The 27,743-nt window shown below is 37.5% G+C and overlaps 1 protein-coding gene across 4 annotated transcripts in view; it reads left to right on the forward strand.

The window, feature by feature from the left end:
- Positions 1-1,561: 1,561 nt before the first annotated feature.
- Positions 1,562-27,743, forward strand: part of LOC128868366 (locomotion-related protein Hikaru genki) — a 54,909-nt gene continuing 28,727 nt past the window's right edge. For 3 of the 4 annotated variants that reach the window (XM_054110373.1, XM_054110376.1, XM_054110377.1), the window contains exons 1-2: positions 1,562-1,836; positions 6,889-7,171. In XM_054110373.1, the coding sequence (XP_053966348.1) occupies positions 7,024-7,171 (148 nt within the window). In that variant the 5' untranslated portion in view covers positions 1,562-1,836; positions 6,889-7,023. The remainder of the gene's footprint in view (positions 1,837-6,888; positions 7,172-27,743) is intronic. The other variant, XM_054110375.1, reaches the window with a different exon arrangement.

Genomic DNA, 27,743 nt, shown 5'->3' on the forward strand with positions numbered 1-27,743 from the left:
TGATGTTGGAAATTAAAGCCCGTGATCTCCACAAAATTTTGTTCCATGATTCCAACAAGACGGCGCTACTTGCCGTATAGCCCGTGTCGTTTCGATGATGCGTCGTCGTTTCGGTGAGCAATTTATCTCTCATCTCGGACCGGTGAATTGGCCACCAAGATCGTGTGATATCACACCTTTGATTTGTGGAAGTATATAAAGTCTAAATGCTTTGGGGATAAACCAGCTTGATTGAGGCAGCAAAAGACAACATTACTAAAGTTATTCACGAGATATCGACCGAAGTCTTCCAGCGAGTCATTCAAAATTGATGTTTACGGATGGCCAAATTACGGCCCAGTTGCGGCCGACATTTGAAAGGGATTATCTTTAAAAAATAAATGTCATGAACGGTTCTATACAAAAAAAATAAAGATTGCCCAATCAATTTGAATTTTTGTTATTTTATTTCAATTTAAAATCGGACACCTCTAAATTGATCACCCTTTACAATAACAATAAATGATTACCGTAGGTAGAATGGGCGTACTGTGATAAAAATATGAGGCAATCCAGAAGGGCGTGCGGATTAAAACCTTAATACTGCGAGTGAATTTATCGTGTACTGCGGCTCCAAATATTATTTACAGGAATCCACTACTTTGATTAAAGCCGGTGGTAATAACCTAGATTGCCTGCCTGACTGCCTGGCTATCTTATGGCTTTGTGCCACATATCAATTCACTATGTGCCCGTTTATTTATAAGCCCGATGAGAATTGAAAATATGAGGAAGGCTAACGAAAGGTGAGATAAGCTATCATTTATCAAAAGCGGATTGAAGTTCGCAACTCAGGAAATAAATAGAAGGAATCTTGCTCGAAGCGTGCTCAGAAGTCAATAGAATAGAAAGGCGGACATGAAATAATAAGTAAATAACGCAACTTGTCATTAAGCATTGCATACTTCTAGGCGTACATGTAGGTGTATGCGTAGGCGTAGTGTGTGGCAAGTAGCAGCAGCATAACTCACTTAAATATTAATAAAAAGCAAAGACAAACAATCGCAATAACACGAAAGTTCGGCAAAACAAAATCGTCAATCGGACAATCGACAATCAGCAATGAATTGCTGGCACACAAGCAGACCTCACCTACGTGAGCAAAGTTGAAGACGTTTGATATGTCTGGCCATGCCACTCGTACCTATTTATTGCCAAACTATGCCACTATTGACACTTTGCCGCTAAAAGCCGATCAGGTGGCGCCTAAAAAGCCGCTTGTGTAAAGTTTTCAAAATAAACAAATACCGGCTGTCTGCCAATCGGCCAGCGTTGGCAAGGAGTTGCGAAGGGCAAGAAGCAGCGCAAAGTACCGATACATAGTGAGAGTCACCAAGCTAATCGACGATTTTGCTCACAAAAGCTGCTGATAGGATAAGCTTTTCGTTAAAAATATAGGTAGTGCGTTGGAAAAAGTTCCAATACCACGCATGTCCTGACGACGCTACGAACAACTGCATTGGCGTGTATGTGTATAAATACAGTACATCGATAGCTTTCGATTTCAGTTCGTGTTGCTGCTTCGAACTGGTCGGTTGAAGGCGCAGAAATCGAAAAGTGCAAAGTGTAATGTGTCAAGTGTTAATAAATAAAATATAAAAGCAAAGTTATTTGCAAATTAATGCAAAGCAAAAAGGAAATGCATATACATACCATACATAGTAACGGTTCGGCTCGCTAATGGGAAAGTGAAATCGATGTGTGTGTGCGAGCGCAAAGTCGGCGGAAAGAAAATATATTTCGTAGTGTGAACAAGTAAATGTACAATGAAAAAAATAGGAATTCGTTTGCTTTGAAGTGGGTGAAAAATTTCAACGATTCCATTTCTTTTACATTCGTTTTGATTTTTGTCTATTTCAACTAAGACCTAAAAAACGAATTACAGTAACAACAAAAACGCCAATAAGGCAACACATATTAGAATACTCGTATATGTATTTACACTCGCATACATAAATACAAACTTCATAAGCACTTTTGCGCAACGCAAAACAAAAGAAAATCTACAATTCAAGTGTGAATTGTGCTCAGAAATCGTTTGCAACAGAAGTGGATTTTCCCTTTGTTTCTTGTTTCAAGCGTTTCTACGTCACTACGTGTTTTCGTTTTGCTTATGTGTGTGTGTATGTGTATATGCATTGCATATGCACAAGAATGAATGCGCGGTGGGTGGGTGGATGTTGCAGAGGAAGTGTGAAAGTGTGTGCGCCGATGTTCGTTATTATTCTGGAGATGTGCTTATGCGTGTGTGTGTGCCTTAAATTGCACCACACACAAAGGAATTTCAACAATCAATGTAGGCATTTTCTTAAACACGCGCGTTAAACATTTAGAGCACACTTTTAGGCGCTGAAGCATGTTCGTGCGTAAAAATGTTTATTTTCATTATTTTCAAATGCACGCGATTTTCTATTGTCAAACAAAATAAAAATAATCTCCATGTAATTTTTGTGTTGCAACATTGAAACTCTTGAAGAGGCAGTGAAAAGCCATAATCAGCTGCGCGGCATGCAAATATTAAAAGTTAGTGTTGCTAACATTTATATTGCAAAATGCACCAAAATCAAGAAAAGGGCGTAGATTGTAAAGCAAATCTTCATAGGAGACCAAGCAGTTTTTTGTTGGCAAGTGGGGTGAGGGCAGTTTACACCCGTTGCGAAATTATAGAACACCACAGATTGATATTTTTTTTCCTATTTATTTAAGTACGAGTATGTTTCACTCTTAAGATTTTCTTGATAAAAGAACAGCTCATTCATAGCAAAGAACATAGGTTATGTTAGGCATATCTGGCTGATCTGAACAGATCAACAGATCAGAACAAGGGTCCATAGTGTTAACAGTGTTTTTGGCGTCGTGTTAAACATAGTTGGTGATGCATTTCTTGGTGATTTTTAATAATCATTTTCAACTTTGGTCAGCAATATTCTGCAGAGATGAAAACTATACTGATCCCATGCAGTTGTAGCGAGTGCTGCTTAGAGCAGGGCAGTGGCAAAGAAGGTATTCTAACGTACCCCTTTCTTATTCGTATAAGTTACATGCGTCGTTTTAGCTGCGTGATATGGAGTGAGACAATGTCCTGTCTGCACTGCAACCAATATCTTACTTCCCTTTCTAGGGAGTGATAGAATAAAGTTGGTTGTTTTCGTGTTGCGAGTTCGTAGCTTTATTTTGGCAATCCCGTGGGAGGAAGCACCATAAAAATTCGACAAATTTTCATCAAAATTTCTAACTAAAACTTAATCATCATTAAAAAGGCAGAGTTTGAGTACGCAGTTTTATAGGTTATTTCATATTTTAAAGTTATTCATGGCTTCTTGATGCTCCACGTCAATATCAATAATTCTTAATGGTTCCAGCACGATGTTGCAACATACCATGCAACTGGTGGTTGTGCGATTTGAATTCTTTGGATTCTCCATAAGATGCAGTCGGGGTTGACATAACCACAAACATTAAATACCACGCAATTTGCAAGCTAACGCAAATGTATTTTATTTAAAATGCGCACACTATTTTACGCAGTATTGGTTCTTTCAGGCTCGACAACTGAAGCTAATGACGACGTGTTCATATATGTATTTCATAAAACTCATATTCGTATTCATATTCCGTGGCCCTTTTAAAAATGTGTTTTCTTCAAATTATTTTTAAGGCTAAATTACATATTCATGTCTAATTCCGAATTATAAAATGTATATGAAGGCAACCACCAAACAAATATGTACCTGTATGTGCCTCCTAAATGTATGCTTTAATATTTATAAAAAATAAAATAAATATTTGGCGCGTACACTTCTGTTAGGTGTTTGGCCGAGCTCCTCCTCCTATTTGTGGTGTGCGTCTTGATGTTGTTCCACAAATGGAGGGACCTACAGTTTCAAGCCGACTCCAAACGGCAGATATTTTTATGAGGAGCTTTTTCATGGCAGAAATACACTCGGAGGTTTGCCATTGCCTGCCGAGGGGCGACCGCTATTAGAAAAATGTTTTTATTAATTTTGCTTTCACCGAGATTCGAACCAACGACCTCTCAGTGAATTCCGAATGGTGATCACGCACCAACCCATTCGGCTACGGCGGCCGAATTGAAAAAAAGTCTTAAAGGGTTTAAGAAAAGGACTTAGATTAAGATTAATACTGAGATGAAGATGAAGGTGAATATTCAGATGAAGAAAAGGATAAAAGCTAAGAGAAAAAAATATAAAAGTACGTGAAGAGAAAGGCAAAGTTGAAGGTAACTTTAAATACTTAATATAAGGCAAAAGTAGAAGGGAATATGTAGATATTGAAAAGAATAAAGATAAACAAGATAAAGCGAAAAAGATGAAAAAGGATAGAGATAAGGATAAGGATAAGGATATGGATAAGGATAAGGATAAGGATAAGGATAAGGATAAGGATAAGGATAAGGATAAGGATAAGGATAAGGATAAGAATTAGGATAAAGATAAAAATAAAGAAAAAGGTAAAGATAAAAATAAAGATTAATACAAAGATGAAGAAAACAAATATCAAGGTAAAGCGAAAAAGGCAAAGGTAAAGAACGGGATAGAAATAGAGGCACAGATAAAAATAGAGAAAGGGTTAGCGAAACAAAAATAAATAATTATATTTTTAATAGGTGGGCTTCAACTTTTTTCCGATAGGGAGGGCGAACGACGCAATATTTTTTATTTTTCGCTTGTCATTTGTAAACTTCATTAGTATACATTTCATCATGGAACGCTACACACTTGAGCAACGATTGCAAATCGTGCAAATTTTTTATGAAAATAATCGTTCTGTTGCTGCTACTTTAAGAGCATTACGGCCATTTTACGGTCCATTTAACAAGTCGTCCCGTTTTGGGGTTATGTGAAGTCATTGGTCTACAGTAACAAGCCGGCGACGATTTGTGAGCTCAGAGACAATATTGAACGCGAAATTGCTGGAATTTCGGCCGATTTATGCAAAAGAGTGATCGAAAATTGGGTTCAACGATTGGACTTCGTAAAAGGTGCACGCCGTGGTCATGCAAAAGAAATCGAATTTCATACTTAAATGTATATGTTCAAACTCGATAATAAAAAAAAAAATTAGTTAAAAATGTCAAACCGTTTGTGTTTTATTAAAAAAAGTTCAAAAGTTGAAGCGCTCTTACTGAAAACCCCTATACAATGCGAATTTATGTTATTAAAATTCTCGATCGGCCTATGTTAATACTTTTTTTTTAATTTTTAATAATAATTTTTTTTTATATACCTTTATTATTCCACTTGGGAACTCAGGGCTTCATCAAAACATTTATATCTTATTCGATTAACTGCTGTTCTCTTTGCGATATCCTACGTTCAGTTAACTGCATCTAATTCACGAAGGTTAGAAGGACTCCAAGTATTTAGTGGAGTTTCGGGTCGTCTGTGTCCTTGAGGGTTCCATTCCAACGTTGTTCTGCTAAGGCTTTCGCTCTCCTTTCTGAGAGCGTGCCCGATCCATCGCCATTTACATCCTCTCATCACCTCTTGGATTCGTTCTTGCTCGGTGATCTGCCACAAGATCGTTTTTAGGATAGTATTAGGCCAAAAAACTTTACATACAAGTATAATTCGAAGGAATTTCCATGTAAAGCTAATAAATATTAATACGCAATACTTTGAAAACATCACCGGCGTAACATACCAGCGTAACCATGAGACTATAAGTAATACTTTAAAATGAGTGTCTATGGATTGGTCAGTACAATGAGGACGTGAGAAATGCACCGAACATTCGGAAGACTGTAACGCCTGATTTACTCCGGTGATAGATTACAGAACCACCAATAGAACTAAAACAAGAATCAAAAACCAGGAATCAGCGCAAAGAGTGGAATATCATTTTCTACTGCCTACCGAGTATTGCTTGAATTCCTGCACAAATGTGGGATTATTGATCGTCTAGCTTATGTTTTTGTAGCAGTCTTTCTAAGCCCTGTCTAGGTCGGTACTACACTAATGTTATCAGAGTTGGGTAGGTTTGGATGAATTCGGATCGGAGAGAGGGAGGTTGTTGTTGTCGTAGTTTACCAAACCCTGCCAGGCGCAATAAAGTCGACCGGTGGGTCATTGCCAATCTCATCTAACCCAAGAAATAATGGCCAATCTCTAGGTCCAGGAAACATGCTGTTTCGATGGGGTAGCTCTAGAGGGTAAGGGATGTTAGACGAGTTTGTTGAGATGATTTGGTGGGTTGATGCCTGACTACCATTCGGAGTAAGTTTGAAAAGTTAAGAAAATGTTTTCTCTATTAGCGAACGCCCCTGCGATGGCTGGTGGTTAGCCTCTGTTTACGGCATTAAGGGGTCGAAAATTTGTGAAGGTGTTAGTTGCTTCTCGCTGAATGTTGACGATTGGCGTACGCATGGCTAAACCTCGTCTTTTAGCTCGTCAAAGAAAGTGGCTTTTGAGATGCCTAAGAAGTGGCTCAGCTTACAGCAGATGCCTGGCAGCGTAGGCTTTATATTAAATGAGCATTAGGCATCGCAAAGGAAGAGAGTTCAGCTGAACAAACTACTACGAGTGTGAGCCATGAATAAAGTTGAGAATATTAAAAAAATTGTTCAGGAGTAATTGGATCTTAGATTGTCTTAGCATCGATTATAAACCTCCGACTTATAGAAATTAGCACGCAGTTGTAACAGAAAAGAATAGCATATTTTTTCCGTATTTCTAGTAAGAGAGAGTATGTGCGTATGTGTGAACTTTTTTTATTTATTTTTCACTTCATTTCATATACGACCGTCCACTGGTTTTATTACCTTTCATTTTCTAAATAATTGTCGAAACACAAAAAAAAATTTTCCAAAATAAAATTATTTTACTATAGTGAAAAAACGTTAAGTTGTGATAAAAAACACTCTTAAACTAACTGAATAACTAACTAACTAATATGTTAAAGCATTAAAATCATTTACCGTGAATAAAATTTTCAAAGCTTTATGAACACATAAAACCACCAAAAATGCTACCAATACATGCGCATGAAAATCTGCAACGTTTGCGGCATAAACCCATCTGGGTACTTTTTCTGTTGATTTTCTTGGTCATTGTTTTGGATAAGACAGCAACAGCGACTACCGAAAATGAACAAACAACAACACCAGAACCAGGTGAGTTAAATCCCAAATCCCAAAAGAGTGAGGCCTACAACCTTGACAGTATAAAACTGAAATTCTCGCCTTAATTTATGATGTATATGTATATGCACGAGTATATGTGAGTATATATTTGATATTTGCTGAAAGCAGGTTGGAGTGTTACGTGCTTTGTGAGATCAGTCACAGCTGCCACATATGCATATGTATATGTACATTATATTCCAAATATTATATATTTACAAAGGAAGATAACCGTCGCATACATAACACATGGGATGAAAAGTCACGGGCCTAATACATAAATGGTACTAGTTTTATTGCATTCACCTCTTTTTCAGTTAGTACTAACATTAAAAAGACAGCTATTGCAATTTCATGATATTCTATTCGAGAGTTCGTGAGCTATTGTGCTAAGAGTGACGCTACTTTTGTTATTTTCACAAACAAGGGATCAAAAAGAATTTCTTGTTTTAATTTTACACAGCTTCTTGGTGTAGAAGAAACCATTCAAACAAAGCAAAGTGTACAAATTCATTAGTAGCCTCCAATTATGGGCGCGAGGTTAAGCACAATGTACGACGTTGGGGGTTGCGCTGCACTATGACTCAATAAAAACTAAACTAAGCTAGTCACTATTAGAAAATTATTTGTCACCATTTGGCCATATCGCACTTAGTATCTTTGTTATACGAGGTGTGTTCAAAAATTTTCGCGAATTTTGAATTTTCGCAGGTTATGTATATTCGAATTTCGATTTTTTTGTGGCGATATCATGCCGACGAGTTCGGCCATTTTTCATGTTCGTGCCATTCGATTTTTTCCAATGATTTGGGCATGACACGGGTCACCGCAAAACTCGTACCAAAACTGCTCAACTTCGACCAACCGCAGCATCGCATGATCGCCAAAAACAACACACTAATGATGCCTGTAACTTGTTCTTGTTCCCGAAACTAAAGAGGCCCACGCTACGGCATCGAAGAGGGAGCTGAGCAAGATAAAAAAAGATTTTTTGAAGTGCTTCAAAGATTGGCAAAAACGTTTGCACAAGTGCATAATATCTCATGGGAATTACTTTGAAGGGGACAAAATAGATATTAATGAAAAAATAAATATTTTTTGAAAAAAAAAACACAAAGTTCGCAATACTTTTTGAACACACCTCGTATACCAAAGGGTTGTAGTAGCGCCTAATCATATCCGAACGCTAAATAGTTTTTATGAACATTTTTTCATGGCAAGCACGAGTCGCAGTGGTGCTGCAACTACCCCAGTGGGCTGAATCAATCGAATGATTGTCCAATCCAAACCTACTCGGCCAAGGGAACTGGTTTACAAATAATGATTTCTTTACCCAAGAACCAAACCATCCAATTTCTATGTAAAATTGGACGCTGATTCTGAAAATTCGCATAATTTTTTTCTTGTCATGTTTTAGAGTAAGGAAAAAAAGGTAGGAAGATCATAAAAATTGCTACAATAATATTTGGAAAATTCGTTGATCGATCAAAACAAGTGATATACAAAAATAAAGGAAATGAAATTTGCTAGCTTTCATTGATACTTAACTTTTCAATAAAAGAAAAAAGGAAACAGTTTTTGTTAGAAAAATATTAAAAAATCAATTTGTATGATAAAAAATACAATAAATGGCGATTCAAAAGTGATGCCGATACAACAATAACACGATGATCTGCTGACTTCAAACGTGGTCGTAGAGACAGCGATGATGCTCAACGCAGTAGACGTCTGGATGTCCAAATGAGGCGGGAACACCAGAAAACATCGAAAAAAATCCATGAAATCGTTTTGAATGATTGAAAAGTGAAATTGTGTGAGTGAGCTGACATAGTAAAGATATCAAAGCAATGGGTTGGCTTTATATTGCATGAGCATTTCACTATGACAAAGCTCTGTTCAAAGTGGATACCGCATTTGCTCACTGTTTTGTTTTATGGGGTTAGGTGTAATCAAATTTTTCAAAAAAAAATTTTTTTCATTTTCTTCAAGTATAATGTCTTAAAAATAATGTGTGAAAATTTGAGAGGAATCCGACAAATACTTTTCGAGTTATTCAACAATTAACAAAGGGCGCTCCGGAGCTCCATAGCAAAACTTTAAATGCGTTTTTCTCAAAACTATGTTTTTTGAACGGATGATCACTGTAGCTTAAAAACCGCTTGGTAGATTTCAATAAAATGTATATTGCTTTTGAAAAACATAAAAAACTCATGCCTTAGATTTTTTTCAAAAGTTTCGATTTTATTTAAACAATTAATTGTTGGTTTTTTTCTCGAAACTGTGAAAAATGTTTCCTAAGGCCGCCATATTGTTAATTTTGAACACACAAAAAAAAAGCTTCGATCAGGCAAAAGATTATCTATTAATAAAACTAATTTCACTTGTCCGATTGATTTTAGATGAATCTCCAAGGACTTGTGATGACCACCGCAAGGGGCTGCTGGAGAAACGGGCTCCACACAAACAGCGATAACTTTTACAAATATTAATTTTTTGTTGTTAAAATTTTGCTAAAGACAAGTCGAAACTTGATGTATTAACGCTATGTTTTTATTTTTGTAAAATAAAGCAACTGACTAGCAAAAAAAAAATTATTGAAAAACATCATCTTTTCGGGCCTCTGACTAACCCTAAGCCCTTAACTTTTTCCAATGAGAAACGAAAAAACTAAAAGGTATTTAAACGTATTTTATTTAGAGCTGAAATAAATTAAGTTCCAAATGCTAGAGAGACATAGAATGGACTAGCTCCAATTTTTTTAGCCATACGAGGTTCGTTCAAAACGTTGTCAGCCTTCAAAAAATGGTCTTCACATGGACACTGGACAAGTTATACTGAATCGATTGAGATGAAATAAAATTTAAATGACGTAGAATTGATGGCGTTATGTATGAACCACGATTATTCGGAAAACCAATTTTTTAATATTTTTTTCGAACTTTTCAAGGCAAAAAAAGGGGCAAATAATGGTTTTTCATCTTTGAACGTTCGCCATATTTATCAATTTTGGTTTTTTAAAGATCGTAGTTCATACAATAAGGGCATTCATACCGAATATGAGCCTTTTTGATTTCAGCCTCCTGTGAGTCCCGTAATCTGTATCGCCAGCAACACACCTTGTTTTGGAAGACCATTTTTGAAGACTGACAACTTTTTGAATGAATCTCGTATGGTCAAAAAAAAATTTTTATTTTTTAACAATATATCAAAAAATAAAATGCTCAAAGCAAAAATAAAAAAATCTTTCTTCCTTTCCGTTTTAAACGCTTTTACACCCAAAAAACAGCAATTCAAATGAGGCGAGGGCTTTAATTTCTGAAGCCCCCTGCTACACTGGAAAACTGGAGGATGACTAAAACTTGCGCTAATTGGGTATGCTTTAAGCAAAAATGGGCGAAGAGCCAGAGCTATTGTTAAAGTGATTATTGCATCAAGAATGTCTGAAGTGGATTGTAGTATGCAGCCGTCAGAGGCAGTCAGTAATTTGGTTTCAAATTTCGCATAAACATAGAACGGATAGCACCTTCGGCAAGCGGAAATTCTAAGCACCTGTGGTATGAAAATTAATTTTTAATTGGGACTCTCAGTTTTCTGTCGAGTTTTCGTCATTAACTCACCCTCTAAATGTTACAAACGTTGGCCCACGATAGTTGTATTAGAACCTTAGATCTTGCATTGCATTTCCTGTTACCTCAGAACATTAGCATCGCAATTCAGGTACTCGTATGAGTGGACATTTCGGAGAACGCAGCATTTCATAAGGCTTACTATATTAGTTTCCTCGTAGGTGACGAAAATAAAAAAAAAACAAATTCTTGCCTTCGAAAATGTTGCCTTGCAGTAATCAAATTTTTACTGAAAAACTGTACGAGTTTATTATCTGTAAAGTGCGTAGATACTAACAGACAAGCCTCCGCTCTCACTGAGTTTTCGTTAAATAAGTTGCTGAATCCTTTCCCCGAACACGCAGGGCTCATTAAACGAGCAAGATATGCTCATTCTTTTTTCTGACGACTTTTCTACCTGATACTTTCATAAAGAATAAATGTAATAATTTACATAATATTACGCATTTCTATGCTTTTTTGTCCAATCGCATTTTCTATTATTACTGGCATTCTTTCATCTCGCTCGCAGCAAATCTGGAGTTGAAAGCTTTGCGAAATTTCTCAACGCATAAAAACAATTTAATTTACTCATTTAAACCGAATGGAAGGCATTTTCTTATGTAGGCTTGTATGTATTTACGAGTAATATAACGGTATGAATGGAAATAAAAATGAAGCGTTAAAATAATATGAAATACGAGTATGCCTCTATTTTTCCACCAGCCATGGCGACGATTTTATGCCATATTTTGTAGGTTATTATAGTAGTTATGACGCTACGAACGCTTAATGTACAGCCTACGAAAAATATATAGCGCCTCAACATCTTGACCAGTTTAGCTGCTTGGGTTTTTGTTTTTTATTGCTCATTTTCTCATTTCTTTTATAAAAGTATAACTCATTGACAAAAACCGAGTTTAAAACTTTATGCCAAAAATCAGAAAAATTGGACATAAAAATTTAAACTTTTTAGTCGGAATTAAAAAAAAAAACCTGGGCACGCGGTTTTATAGCCCACCGAATTTTAGTATAATTAAATGCAAGCTTGAATTTCATAAAAAATTTCGTTAGTTGTTTTTTGATTTTTTTCTTTGACGGTTTGGCGCGTTTTCTCTATATAATAAATCCTCGAAATTTTTTATTTGTTATTCTTATAAATCTTTAAAAGTTTGGAGACTTGGACTAACCAAAAATAAAATAAATAATTGACGCGTACACTTCTGTTAGGTGTTTTTCCGAGCTTCTCCTCCTATTTGTGGCTTGCGTCTTGATGTAGTTCCATAAACGGAGAAACCTACAGTTTTAAGCCGACTCCGAACCGCGAATGATTTTTTATGAAAAGCTTTTTCATGCCAGAAATACACTCGAAGGTTTGACATTGCCTGCCGAGGGACGAATGCTATAAGAAAAAACTTTTTCTATAATTTTACTCTTTCATGCACGGAGATTTAAACCTACGAAATTCTGAATGGTAGTCGCACTCCAACCCATTCGGTTACGGCGACCGGAACAACCTCGAGAAAAAATTGTTTTATGTTGTGCTTCATAACTCGCAACAGAATAATCTGAAGCAAAAACAAAAATCATTTGTTCAAGGAGATGTACCTTCGGTTAGCCCTGGTAGGATATTTGTTTAGATTTTTAAAATTTTCGACGCATTTGGAAGCCAATAAACTGATTTTCGGCAAAAAAGTCGGCTAATTTTGTATTGTAAGGTTAATAATTATTAAAAAAGGCAAGCTCAAAAACATACCTGATGAATTGTAGTCCCAAAGCGACCGCTCCAGTGGATTTAAGTATAGAATTTACATTTGTCAGAATTTCCCTCGCTTTCCAACTATGTAACGACTGTGTTCGAATAATTTATAAAATTTGTAAAGTGCTGACAAAATCAGCACTGAGTCAAAATAATCAAGCATCGAGCACCAGCACCGGTGTGCGGGTACTAGTTGCACATACGCCCGGGTTGCCCAAAAATGTACGAACAAATTCGAGAGTTCTAAAGAAAGCTGCCTTGGAGCAACGTACATTCAAATACCCATAACTTTGTAAATTTTTTTCGAATGACTTGAAATTTTGACATACTATTCTGAGATGAAAAACACAAAAACAAATAAAACTAAACTCAGCTTATTTACTAGGAAATACAGAATTCCAGAGATAACTCCTCCGACGCTAGGTGGTACGGCACTTCCGTTTAGTGAGGAAACTCGCTACTTAGGACTAATATTAGTGAGAAAACTCAGATGAAAGTCAAATGTCGCATATAGAGTGAGAAGGGCGACAATAGCGCTCTCCTCTTGGAAAAAGTTAATTAGCTTAAGTTGGGGCCTTTCCCCCTCTATCGTATATAGGCTTTGCACAACGATAGTTAGACCAATCCTAAGATATGGTGGCCGGCTTTAGATAAGAAATATATCAAAAAGGCTATGGAACATGTACAAAGCATGGCCAGTTTTTGTATCTGCGGGGTCCTTAGAACTACAGCTACGGAAGCTCGAAATATGATATTATGGTCAACCTATTACCTATGTATGAAGCAATTCGGCAAGCAAATAACTGCCAAGTCAGCTCTCAGATTAAAAGAAATCGATCTACTCAAATTGAATCGTCAGTTTTAAAAAAGATCTCCTGAATTCCTGCTGCAACGGATTTCTGTAGGACCAAGGAAAGAGGAACGGGATAACAGACTTATTATTAACGGAAATGCTACGACCAACCAGATAGATGGCTCAAAATTTGATAATAAAGTAGGCGAAGGTTTTCACTCCGTTAAACTTGATGTTAACTAATCAGTTCGCCTACCTGATCATTGCAGTGCATTTCAACCGGAAGTCATGGCTGCAAATCGACTTACAGAGCGATTAAAACGAGAGAATTATCCACATATGAAGTCTTCATTTACTCAGACAATCAAGCGCTGGAATCTAGAACGAACTCGTCAAAAACAGCCATATAATGTTTTAAACTTCTAACTGGTGTATCTCAGTACTACAAAGTAAACCTTATCTGAGTACCAGACCACAAGAATACAGCAGGAAACTGCAAAGCAAATGAAATCGCTAGATACTTGCTTGTTGATACCTATGCATAAGCGTGGACGAGGACAACATCCGATAAAGCGACGCTTGAAATGTTTGAGAGAAATATTCTGCGGAAGATTTTTGGACCTTTGCACGTTGACAACGGCGAATATCGCAGGCGATAGAGCGATGAGCTGTATGAGCTTTATGACGACATAGACATAGCGCAGCGAATAAAGATCCAGCGCCTACGCTGACTGGGTCATGTCGTCCGAATGAATACAAACGCTCCGGCCCTCAAAGTATTCGATACGGTACCAACTGGTGGTAGCAGAGGAAGAGGAAGGCCTCCTCTGCGTTGGAAAGATCAAGAACTAACATTCGAACTAAGCAAACAGACATGGCCGAAATGGAGCAGCAGTCGCTCAAAAAGCCTGTTGAGATTTAGTAAGGAAATTACAAAAACATGTTAGGTGTATTAACTGGTCATTATTAGGTAACCACGCCAGATGCTTGGGGCTCCCACACTACGACTTTTGTAGAAGCTGTCTTAACACAGAAGAAGAGGAAACACCTCCTATGTGAGTGTGAAGGCTTAGCCAGAAGGAGGAGACTTCCCGCTCTTGGTAGTGTATTTTAACAGATGTAGCGGATATAGCGCATCTAAAACTAACAAAACTTTGCTCGTTTATAAAAGCAACAGAATGGTTTAAAAAGGAACCCATAGTGTAAGGATAAATTCCAGTGGTGTCACAATGGATCTACGACAGCTCTAAGTGTGTCACTATGGCAACCATCTTTACCTACCTACCTAAAAGTATAACCAAAATCAGAATTTCACTTACTAGTAGAAATTTGGTCTACAGTAGAAATATCCCCGCTAGCATTACAATACACAGCAATTTGATTGGTGAGAGTAATTTGCGCACAAAAAAGAAATACTCAGCGTCGAATTATAATATTTTCACTTTTAATTATGCAAATAAAAATATTCACTGGAGGCTTTTGAATTGAATTCTGCACAGTTCATATCCAGGTAACGACACACAAGAGCCGTCAACATCTGCACGAGTGCGGACGGTGGGATGGCAAAGCATTTCCGCGCATGCTGCTCTGCGTATGCTGCACTGAATCCATGTTTGAATTGTAAAACGCGCAATTTTCGGTGGATTTTCAGTGCGTCAAATTCTTCACAATTTCACCATCCATGTCACATTTGTACGCCTGGAGCGTTAAAAAAGCTTTAAATATATTATAGTTTAATCTACGGGTGACAAGGCATTACTCCGAATGCAGCACAAAGTTCGTCAGCCAGGTATTTGGGTGATGGCCACAATTTGCTGAAAATTACGTACTAAAACCATCCGTTTCGTAATTGTGTGCGTGCATTCGTGCGTTCGTAATTTGCTTGCCACCCATAGAAGCGTAAATCATTCAAAACAAAATTGATTTATTGTCGAAATGCAAAATATTCTACTAAATAACTAAAATAACAACTACGAAAATAGCAGGAGCAACATCTACCAAATACCGAGTAATTGGGAGGATGGAGAGAGAGATACTTACGTGGATATATGGATATATGATACAATATTTATTTTTTACTTCCGAAAGATTATGACAAAATGCTATTAGCAAATATTATTAGGTGTACAATTTTATTCCGCTGCTTTTGCATCAAAGCTTAAGGGGTCCCGATGGTCTACAGCTCGAAAATTTTGTATATTTTCAGGATGTTTTTTTTTTTACAATACAAAAAATTAAAAACGATATTTACATTTTTTAGGCTTTTTATTTAACTTCTTTTACATACATAAATAAAAAAAAAAAATTAATTATAATAATTTAAAAAATGGCACAGAAGTTGACCCTCCCGAACAATTGAACAACTCCGTCGGCCATTTGGGCTCTTCTATTTATCTGAAACTCAAAAACCAAAAAAATTATGAATCAGTATAACTGTAGTTATACCCCGTACTAGAATAAAAAACAATCAAAAAATTTGGCAAAATGGCGTGGTTTTGAATTTGACACTCTAAAAATTGGGTTTGCCCAGTTTTTTAATAAAAAAATACGAAATAATTGAAATAATAACACTAGTCTACAAGGAAAAGTATCCGAAATAATTTAAACTAATATCTGCTTCTCTGTCCATGCAAAATTCGGGTTGATAACTAAAATTAATTTATTAGTTTGAGTTTTCGAGATATCCTAACCTAAAAGTGCAAAAAACCCCATTTTTGCCCATATTTGAGGTTATGTAGCCTTGCAGATGTTTCCTTTCACCAAAATTAAAGGATGGCATCTTTAAATACAATCCTTCTTTTTTCAAATGGCGTTTTGTTTGCTCAAATATCATTTTTTTTCGCAGAGATATCGCATTTTGAAATTTTCATGTTTCGAAATTTTCCTACACCTGAAAATCGATTAAGATAACATAGACATGATATAGTCGATTACTAATTTTCTTGAATTGAGTCTTATTTTTCTTAAAATTTTGTCTCACACCATAAGTGTGCTGACTCACCACACCCCTACACTATCTAACCTTTGGGTACCGAGTCACACACAGCCCTAACCCCTAGTAACCACCCCTATCATGCCGCAAGCAGGCTTACCCACAAACTCCAAATTTACATACTATTAATCCATAAATTTCAGGCCCTCAAACCCAAGAAAATTAGTAAGCGACTATATCATGTCTATGTTATCTTAATCGATTTTCAGGTGTAGGAAAATTTCGAATCATGAAAATTTCAAAATGCGATATCTCTGCGAAAAAAAATGATATTTGAGCAAACAAAACGCCATTTGAAAAAAGAAGGCTTGTATTTAAAGATGCCATCCTTTAATTTTGGTGAAAGAAAACATCTGCAAGGCTACATAACCTCAAATATGGGCAAAAATGGGGTTTTTTGCACTTTTAGGTTAGGATATCTCGAAAACTCAAACTAATAGAGCAATTCTGAGGCCAGATTTGGATTCAGCGCATCATAAACCTTCGGAAATATATAGTCTGGTTTCTGGGTCTGAATGTTGGTTAAATTTTGTCGGCCTGTGTAATATGATTCTAGTACGGGCGATAGCCATTATTGTTGTGAACAACATATTAAAATTTCGCACGATTCGGTTGAATATTTTTTTTAACAACACCAGGCCGATAAAAGTAGTTTTGAGATGAATGAGTTTAAAGTTTGGTCAAGAGGGGGGAAGATGTTGTAAGCTGTAATGGCGAATTGATTAACTTATTGATATAATTATTGTTTACTGTTTAAATAAAAGTCTTCGCTCATCATCCTCATAAAAATATCTGGCGTTCGGAGTCGGCTTGAAACTGTAGGTCAACGCTACCAACTTATTCTCCAACCCAATATTACATTTTTTTTATTTTTTTATTTTTTATGACAAACATTTTATTATATATAAGTACAATGTTTGTTGACACTACAACTAGTTTAAGGGAAACGAACAAGAAGTATGATTTTCACAATTTTGTGGGGTTTTTATCAAGAGTGTTTGAGGATGTCTTCTTTACATTAACTACCAATAAGATCATATGGGTATTTTCGCTGCGGTCGTCGGGTTAGGCCTGCGGTGTTGCGAAGTTTGCTAGCTTCCTCGTTTACGTGCCTCTGGAGTCTCTTAGAGTGGGCTTCTGCTTGTATTTTAATAACTTCAGCGACCGTAGGAATGTTGAGGTCACGATGAAAATCTGCAATGCGAATGTACCAAGGTACGTTCACAATGTTTTTGAGAATTTTATTTTGAAATCGTTGGATTATGTTAATATTATTTTGACTAGCACAGCCCTAAATTTGTGCGCCATAAGACCACACTGGTTTGATAATTTGATTGTGTAATATATCATTATTTTGTTATATATATATGGAGAGTTTTGAATTTGGGCCAGTTCATTTTTAGTATTTTCAAATTAAGTTCACCTCGTTTTATTTTTATATGCTCCTTCCAACAAAGCTTAGCTTATAACCCTCGATATACCAAGATATTTGGCAGTATTTGCGTATGGAATTGGAGAACCTAGTAGCATTATTGGGTGATGGTTTGCTTTTTTATTGATGAAGTTCACATGAATTGTTACTGTTTAATTTTATTCGCCAAATTTTCTACTGCGTCTATAGCGGTTTGAAGATTAGCTGCCGCTACTTTGGCGGTTTTACTTGTGACAAGAATTGCTATGTCGTCAGCAAAGGTGGCGATCATAGTGCTTGGAGGTAATGGTATATCTTTCGTATACAGAAGATAAAGAAAGAGTACAAGGATGCTTCCTTGTGGAACGCCAGCGTTTATTTTCTGCAATTTGGAATACTCTTTCCCTTGTTTTACACGAAAGTAGCGTTCAGTTATATACGATTTCATAAATGCACTGTATTGAAGTGGAGGGCATAAGTTCAATTTGTTCAATAAGTCCTTCATGCCAAACCTTGTCGAATGCTTGCGCGGCGTCCAGGAAGACTGTTAAGCATATGTTTTTCTCTTCGAACGATTTTTCTATTTCAGGTGTAGTTCTGTGTTTCTGATCTATAGTGGAGTGTTTACAACGGAAACCCAATATTAAATAATAATAACAACTAAGCAAAAGTACAAATTAATTGAAAAGAGTACTAAAAAAGTGCACACTTTACCGCCCAACGATGAAAATGGCATGCAGGCGGTTGAGTATTAGCACAACGTGTCACTTTATCTTTTGGCGACTATGGCCAGCGTGTATGTGTGTAAGTTTATCGGTATACACTTAGAGGTACTTAGAGGTATGCTTGTACCTGTTTACAAACTAGTTGCAGTACGTAGAATGAACTCCGGCTTAACAAATAACTGCTTACATGCCATAGCATCTACATTTGAAGCATTAGGCAGTCACCTACTTAAATAGAAATGCGAATAATATGGCTGATTGCTGGGCACGGAAATTGCATTTCACCAGTGACATTTTCTTCCTCAAAGCCTGTCTGTCAGTTTCTGCGACAGCACAAAATAAGAAATAAAAACGACATAAATGCAACACATCCACAAATGCGCACTGCACATCCATTGCTCAACTTTCAAGAAAGAAAGCCAATTGCAAGAGCACATAAAAGTCATCACTCCGCATACTCACTTTCGTCCATTTACTATTCATTCTCTTAGATAAGCATTGCCATTGTCAGGGACGTTCAAGTTTGCACTTGGCGGCACATTTTTGGCACTAACAGCAACAACATGCCATGGCTTCTTAGCAGTGACACTCAATTTAAGTCTGCTTCAAAGCTCTCTTCTGGCATTATTGTCTGAAACTGACACACACATACTCGTGCATGCATGCATGTGTACATGTGATCAAACATAGGGTATACATTTATTATAGGTTCACAAGCGTCAATAAAGTTAAAAAGCTAGAGTAAAAATTGAATTAAATTTAAAAAGGAAAAATTGGCCATAAACACAGCACCACTTTTTAATTAACGCAAAATGATCCAATGGTTTTAGACCAAATTCTTTGCAAACAAAAAACGAAAAATTATCATAAATTATAAAATAAACAATCATTGGACAAAACTTATATTCCAAAAAATATAAAATAGTGCCGCCCAAAAAAGGAAGTTTACCTTCGCGTTCTTACAGCAATGAAAACGATGCGTATCTAAGCACCACCACAGCAGTCACCGTCATTAACACTCAGATAAACCGCGGACTCAACCAAAACCGCCTCTGCGAGAGGACTGCCCTAGTAGCGTAGAATCTAAAAGAGGCTTTCGACACAGTCAGCCACGTCACGCTACTAGATGATATTTTATAGTCGACACTCCCGCCAGGGTTGAAGAGGTGGACCGCGAACTACCAGAGTGGTCGTTATTCATCGGTGCTATTTTGAGACCAAATCTCAAAACAGAGAAAAATAAAGCAAGTAGTTCCGCAGGGTGGTGTCCCTTGCTTTTGAACTTATATATCTCGAAACTCCCCCAACCACCAGAGGGAGTCTCCCTGGTCTCCTACGCCGACGATTCCACGATAAATGACATTGATGGCCTGTACGCTAAAGTGAACGATTACGTCACCGATCTTTCTCGCTTTTTCACTGACAGGAATATACAACTTTCCCCATAAAGTCCACGGTGATCCTCTTTACCACCTTGACAAAGAAGTTCGAACGGCAACTCAAGGTCAAAGTCGATGGCACACCAATTCCGGTTGTTAACAATCCCAAAATTTTGGATGTAACCTTTGAGAATTCGCTCTCCTTCTCGGCGCACACAACCGCAATTGCCACTAAAGAAAGACAAAGAAATGTTGCTATCGAAATTTAAGGCAATAAGCCGGACGGTTTTAAACTATGCTGCGCCTGTCTACAGACTTGTCGAAACACTGCCGTTAGGACTGCGACAATCTACTTATGTCCCCATTACAACATCTACATGACGAGGACCATAATAAACTGCTCAGCAAGCAGTTCCTGTTAGGGTATTGCCACAGGTCCCACCCATGCAGACACCTGCTTAAACTTAAGCCACCTCCCAGGTATGTCAGGAGGCACCTCCTTAAAAACAGAATTACTGGATCCACAGTGTGCAGACAGACAATTAACGACATTGATCGGGAGTCTCTTACAACCTTCTTAAGCTCCCGACCCTCAAATGCCATTATCGGAGTCCAACCATCACCCATCCCAGACGAAGAGCTATAACTTCACCGAGAGTCCCGCGTAACCTTGGCACAATTACTTTCTGGATACTGTAGCAGGTTAAACTCCTACCTATCCAGAATTGACTCCGACATATTAAACATATGTCCCGCATGTGAAAGCACCCCGCGCAACACTAACCACCTTTTCACATGCCCCATCCAAACCCACTCATCTAACACTCCTCTCCCTCTGGACCCAACCTATCGAAACAGCATGTTTCCTGGGCCAGCCGTTGGATGAGCTAGACGAAGACGAACGGTGATTTACACTACACTGGTATAACAAAGTTACTGCTACTACTACTACAACAACAACAACAACATGCGTATGCACGATGTAATGCTAGCCCTTTTAAGAAATATAGTCGAAGTTGAATTTTAAAAAGTTGGAAAATAATCGGGTAGCTTCAGATGTGCTGATAGAAGTGGACGAAAAAAGCCGCAATGCAGTAAGTCGAACCATCTTCATTCATTCAGTGAGGACGCAAAGTTGGCTGGAACAAAACGAGCAAATACAAATATGCACTCTGGCATTCCCATGGCAGCCGGTTCTACGTTACCGGAATGACTCGAGTTTTTCCCGACCAAGGGCTGCCATTCCAGTAAACTAGCCCTGTCTAGTGTACCATTTATCATGCACTCTGTATTTATATTCTATTGGCATAGGTCCGACATCGTTGCTTTGTCAAAAAGAGAATCACTTTCTCTAAATACCCCAAAACGACTTCGACAATATAACTCAAAACTTAACTACAATACTTAGAGATTTGCTTTACTCAGAGTTTTAGTTCACACTGAGGGAGTGATATATCTGACTATCGAGCCAGAGTGAACTATGTAGCGGAGATTTCTTACAACAGAAACTGTTCTAGCTCTTCCGCACTCTACTGGCGAAGTCTCCATCTGAGAATGGGTATACATTTCTCTTAACGCTGTTTCAGATGCAACGAAAACGGTCCTAAATTTGTTATGTTTTCATTCTCAAACTGTACTCTCACTGATCTAATCAAACTGCAGACAATTTATTGGACAGTGTACACATCATTTTCGTTGATTCAAACAGTTGAATGTGTTGACATCTTCATTTGCCCTGCCTACCGTGAGAATGAGGAGATGATGAAACACTTGTTGTGCATCTGCCTAGCCGTTGAGTGGAGACGAGTATCTGAGTTCTCTAACTTCCTGAGCGCGTTTTCGTGCTGTTGTTGTTTATTTGCCACAAAAAGCGATACAAGTTGGGGCAAAACGAATTGAGTTTTCAAAGTCCTTTCAAGCAGTCTTCAAAGTGGCAACATATGATGCATTTTTGATTTTTGTTTTTTAGTAGCAGAGCTGATGGTGGTGTCACGCTCATAAGAATCAAAAGTTTGATTGCCGATGCTGTGCTAATTAAAAAGACATAGCTATTCAAATTCTTGGACCATATTCCTCAGCAAAGAGAAATTCCGCACACAATTTCACTGAATAAGTAAAAATTCCATTGCACGTTGAGATTAGGTACCAACTTTCCATAGAAACAGAAACAGAAATGGAAATAGAAATATTTTATGTAGTAAACCAAAAAATTTGCAAATGGGCAGGCAAAGCCAAGTGAGTAGCGTCAGACATTCTAAACGGCCAGAGAAAATAGCAAAGTGAAAAACGCAAAGTCGAAACCTGAAAAAAGCAAACATATGGAAATATTTTCTCACAAAAATGCAACAATAAAAGTTGAATGAAAATGGAATGGAATGTACAAAGAAAAGCAAGAGTGTGAGATAATGGAAGTCATTCAAACGTTCATTCTCAACTTAACCCCCAATAGACGAAAACTCATAAATCAACAGCATACGCCACAAAAACTGGCGTTGCACAGTGCAACGTCACCATAAAAATCATGGGCAAAAATAGGGAAGTGATCATAGTTTTTGGAAGTTTGGTGCTTAAAAGAAAAAAATATTAATTTAAAAAAACTTGCCATATTTGTAGGTATTTTTGAAAGCCTCATAATTTTGCAAAAAAAAAAAAACATTCTTATAATTTTGATGTATGTACCTGTATGTAGATGAGAGATTTTAAAGCTCAATGCTCAGAAATGCATTATTTTCTCGGTAGATGGCTGTAGTGATCGATATCTCATAAAGTAAAAATTATTTTTTGTTTGTTTCATTCAGTTGTGCAAATTTCTTAATGCTTGGCCAAATAAGTTAATAAAATTGGAAAATATTCAGGCTCTTTAGCGAAATTCGTCTATTTTTATCTCCAGTTGGCTTTTTAGTTCTTCGTAGTGCCTCATAATTTGGTACTGCTGACGATTTATCGGTCATAACAGGCAGGCTCAGGAGGTTCTCAATGCTATCTTATATTAGTACCTCCTCTAATACTCAACGAAGTTAAGCGCATAGTGAGGATCTGCTTCTGACACCCACTGAATACTTCATTCCCACGAGTTTGAGATAACGTATTCTGTTAGGGAAACCGGTTTCTGAAAGTTTAGCTCACCACCAATAAAATTGCAGTCCTTCAAATTCTGTGACGTCTTACAGACGCTTTTCGACGTTTCAAACCAAAAAAAGAAAAAAACAACCGAAGAATGATTAATTAGACGAAACCCATGCAACAAACAAACCTTTTTCCACTATTAGTAATATTTTTAATTGCCGCCGCCGCAGTCGAATGGGTGAGTGCGTGACTACCATTCGGAAGTGCACGGACACGAAGCCTTGGGCATGAAACACCAATTTATAGAAAACGGTTCTTCTAATGGCGGTCGCCCTTCGACAGACAAGGGCAAATTTCCGAGTATATTTTTGCCTTGAGAGAGGATCTCATAAGAAACCATCCGAGGCATACAACTGTAGGTCCCCCCCGAAAAAGATGCAAGCGCCAATTATATATGTACGTATACTTATATATAAGGTGCCTTTGAGTATTATTTGGTTGACGCAGTGATGGAAGTTGAATCTGTTGCATAGACTCGAAAATGTGTTGCCTCAGTAGTGTCTCTAGTTCATTGTTGTGCGGGTTAGGCTAAGGCCTTTATGCACTGCGACCAGATTGATCTATTGTGCGCCCCAATTACTTAGTTATAATTATTTAGGAGTCGAACCAGCTCCTTAGGAGGGATCAATTGTAGGTCTTCCTCCTCTAGTAGGTACGAGCCCAGGATTCTGAGTCCACTGTGGCCTAATGCCTCACAGTTGGTGATATAATCCTATTGCGTTTAAGTGTTTATTACAGGCAATGTGACCTGTAAGTGCTCCACAGAGTAATCTGATGCTCTTTTTATCTAGGGTTAGAGCAGATTTTCCTCTGCTGGCATTGAAGTTAAAAGTTCCCTGATTTTCGTTTGGATCAATTTTTTAGTTCATTGAATAGAACCAAAACTGTTTGATTAGCATGAGCAGCGCTCATAGGAAAGTTCCAAGCGCTCATTGAAAGAGTTTTTAGTTGCATCATCCTTTTCTTGTATCGGGACGTGGGCAGAAGTAACGCTTGACCACCGGTGTGCACGAAAGCGCATGGCGGTGAAATCCAACACCAAATTTGCGCTCCTTTACATGGCAGCTGTGGTTGAATGATCTTCTTGCCTTGACCCGTCCATCGCATCTTTTGAAGAGCGGCGACGTCAGCCTTTACTCTTACAAGGACATCAACCACCCGGGTTACCACTCATTAAGGGGCCGGGCATGCCAAGTGCATACCCCAAATCATAGTTTCAGCACACAACCCGATATCCTGGAAGCACCTTCTCACATAAGTTCGCCGCCAAACAGGTGTTCCGAAGCTACACAAAGGATACTTGGGCGAGGGCCAGAAGTTTCGAGCTGCTTAAACCGTATGCAGAAGAATCGTGCTGGTCACTCCCAGGGGAATAACGATTAGAGACTTCACGCATATGCGTACACAAAATTTCTTTAGAAATTCTGATTAAAAAATTTGAGATTTTCATGAATTTCCGGCATTAACCGGAAAAATTGAGCCAAATGGGAATATCCTTGCATACGGTCAGCATATAGACGTGTTTCAAGCACTAAGATATCACCTAAACCACAAGCTGGTCCATCATAGGAGAAGCCTCTGCCTTTAAAGGCGAATACTGACTGTAGGGATAGAGACTTTGAATGTAACCTGGGAACGCCAAGCCCATTCAACCAAGATGATTTAAACGAGCTTATCAGACACTTGGATCTATCAAAGTCGGCTTCTGAACTTCTGGCTTCTAAGCTAAAAGAAAGAAACTTAGTAACAAAGGAAGCTAAAATTTCTTATTACCGCACAAGAGAACAAAATCTTCAGAAATATTTTGCTGGAGGAGATGACTTTGTATTTTGTAAAGATATACCTGGTTTAATTGCTACAATGGAATTGCAAGATTACGTTCCTAATGAGTGGCGTTTATTCATAGACTCATCTGTTTTTTTAGTAGAATGTGCAATAGGCAATGGTCCACATTTGTTCCCATTGTGCAAGAGAACGCATTTTACTCTTGCACAATGGGAACAAATGTGGACCGTTGCCTATTGCACATTCTACTAAAAAAACAGAAGCATTTACAATTGTTGCCCTGGTTTTTGATAAAATTAAATATGTGGAACCCAACTGGCTCATATGTGTCGATTTTAAACTGGCAAACTTCCTTTTAGGCCAACAAAGTGGTTACACGAATTATCCCTGTTTTCTTTGCTTGTGGGACAGTAGAGCTAAAACACTATATTGGATTAAAAAAGATTGGCCAACTCGGGAAGCGCTAGTTCCCGGTCAACAGAACGTGATAAACCCACCTCTAGTATCAAAGGATCGTATAATTTTACCCCAGTTACATATAAAACTAGGGCTTATAAAACAATTTGTAAACGATCTTGATAAAAACGGAAATTGTTTTCTTTTTCTATCAAACAAGTTTCCAAAACTTAGTACAGAAAAGATAAAAGCGGGAATTTTTGATGGTCCACAGATAAGATCTTTGATAAAAGACTCAATTTTTATGAACTTTATGGCAGAAATCGAGAGAAACGCATGGAATGAGTTTGTTTGGTTGGTTGAAAATTTTTTGCGGAATAAAAAAAGTTCTGATTATTCCCAACACGTCGAAAAACTAAAGTTCACCTTCTAGGATGTAACATGAACCTCAAGTTACACTTTCTTCATAATCACCTTGAGTATTTCCCTGCCAATCTTGCGGGTCTAAGTGAAGAACAAGGAGAACCGTTCCACCAGGACCTTCGTACGCTGAAGGAACTCTATCAAGGCTACTGGAACGCACACATGATGACTGACTAATGTTGGAGCATTCAGAACAGCTCCCTGCCTTCAGCTTCAAAAAGAAAATCAAACAAACGAAAGTTTTTTTTTTCAACTTAAAAACTAAATAAAATATGATTATCTTTAAATATTGGGTAGTCGAAAAAGTCTTTTCGTATTTCTAATCAAACTTCAACATTTTTTTTTATATTTATAATGAACTTTATTAAACCAAATATGTACCATTTTGGTCGACCACCTTTTGCTATTTTTCTTCTAGAGACATTATTCCATCAGTGTAAAACTTGTGTGGTTTCTCGGCGAAACACTGCGACAAGTAATTTTCACAGGCTTCTCTTGAAGCCAACTTTACTCCATTAAGGGAGCTCTGCATTGACCGAAACAGGGCTATATGGTGGATGCATCAAAACTTCACAGTCAAGCTCTCCCAGTTTTTGCCGAGTCATCAAAGATGTGTGTGGCCTAGTGTTGTCCTGATGGAAGACGACGCCCTTTCTGCTGATCAGTTCTGGCCGTTTTTTTTCGATTGCTTACTTCAATCTCATCAGTTGTTGACAGTAAAGTGTAGAATCAATCGTTCGAGCAGGCTGGAGCAGCTCATAGTGGATGATTCCTTTCCAATCCCACCAAACACACAGCATAACCTTTCGAGGCGTCAATCCTGGCTTTGCGACCATTTGTTGAGCTTCACCACCCTTGCACCATGATCTTTTTCGCACATTATTGTCGTATTTCATCCACTTTTCGTCTCCTGTTACCATTCGCTTCAGAAATGGTTCGATTTCATTTCGTTTCAGCAAAGAATCGCAGATGTTAATTCGGTCCATTAAATTTTTCACAGACAATTCATGTGGTACCCAAACATCGAGCTTCTTTTTGTAACCAGCCCTTTTAAAATGGTTCAAAACCTGGTCAATCTTTTTCATAATTTCATCGACTTTTTCAACGATAGATCGACCGGAGCGAGGTGCATCTTTCACATCGAAATTTCCAGAACGGAAGCGAGCGAACCATTGTTGGTGCTTCACGAACTGATACAGCATCGTCTCCGTAAACTTCACAAATTTCATTGGAGGCTTGCGTGGCATTCTTCCCTTTTTTATACAAAAATTTCAAAATATAGCGAATTTCTTCATTATTTTCACTCATTTTTGAACAGCTATAACTCTTTTTCAACTTCTCCGAATTTAATTTTTTTTTGGTTAAATGAAGCTTAAAATGTCACCTTTCTAACACCATATGACATGACACAATGTGATTGGTAGCACTGGAGATAGATGACTCCAACGACATCTATTGACAAAATACGAAAAGACTTTTTCGACTACCCAATATTAGTGTTTTTTTTTTATAAAAAGAGATGTTTGTCATAATTTTTATTTAACAAAAGCTGATACTGAAATTTCAGTTACAGATTTAAAATCCTCATAAAAAATTGGATTAAGATCAAGTGTCACAACCCAATCATCAGACAAGCTGTTGAGCAGTGTAATAATTTTGCGAAATCATTTTCAATCGACAATATTTTGACGCTACCAAACGAAAACTCTCATTTTCCTACTACTTGTATCACTTTTCAATTTATAATTCTATACCTCTTAAATAACACCCTTTATGTACATATGAACCTACACATTTATTTCAAATGCCCTACCATCTGACACCGGCACTGTGGCAAAGGCGCGCGCATCTTCTGCTGTGTTGAAGAAAGTAAATCGAATATGTAGCAGACGCTAAACAAAATCCAAGATTTGGCAACAACTGGTGGCAAATGCTGTTTCTTTCACTTATGCGGCTGTTTATGGATGCATCAAATCCAAATGCAGCAAAGCTCAGAAACTGAACAAAAAATATAATTCATGCATTATTTGTGCATTTATTATAAACAGATACACAGATATGTATACACTTACGGTATTATGCAGCACATATTGGCCAACAACAAATGGTTATTTATGCACCAAGTGTCCAGACCAGTTAAATGTTGCAGCCTCTGACATGCCATTTGCA

Source organism: Anastrepha ludens, chromosome 6 (assembly GCF_028408465.1).
Source record: "Anastrepha ludens isolate Willacy chromosome 6, idAnaLude1.1, whole genome shotgun sequence".
In the NCBI taxonomy this organism is placed as follows: domain Eukaryota; kingdom Metazoa; phylum Arthropoda; class Insecta; order Diptera; family Tephritidae; genus Anastrepha; species Anastrepha ludens.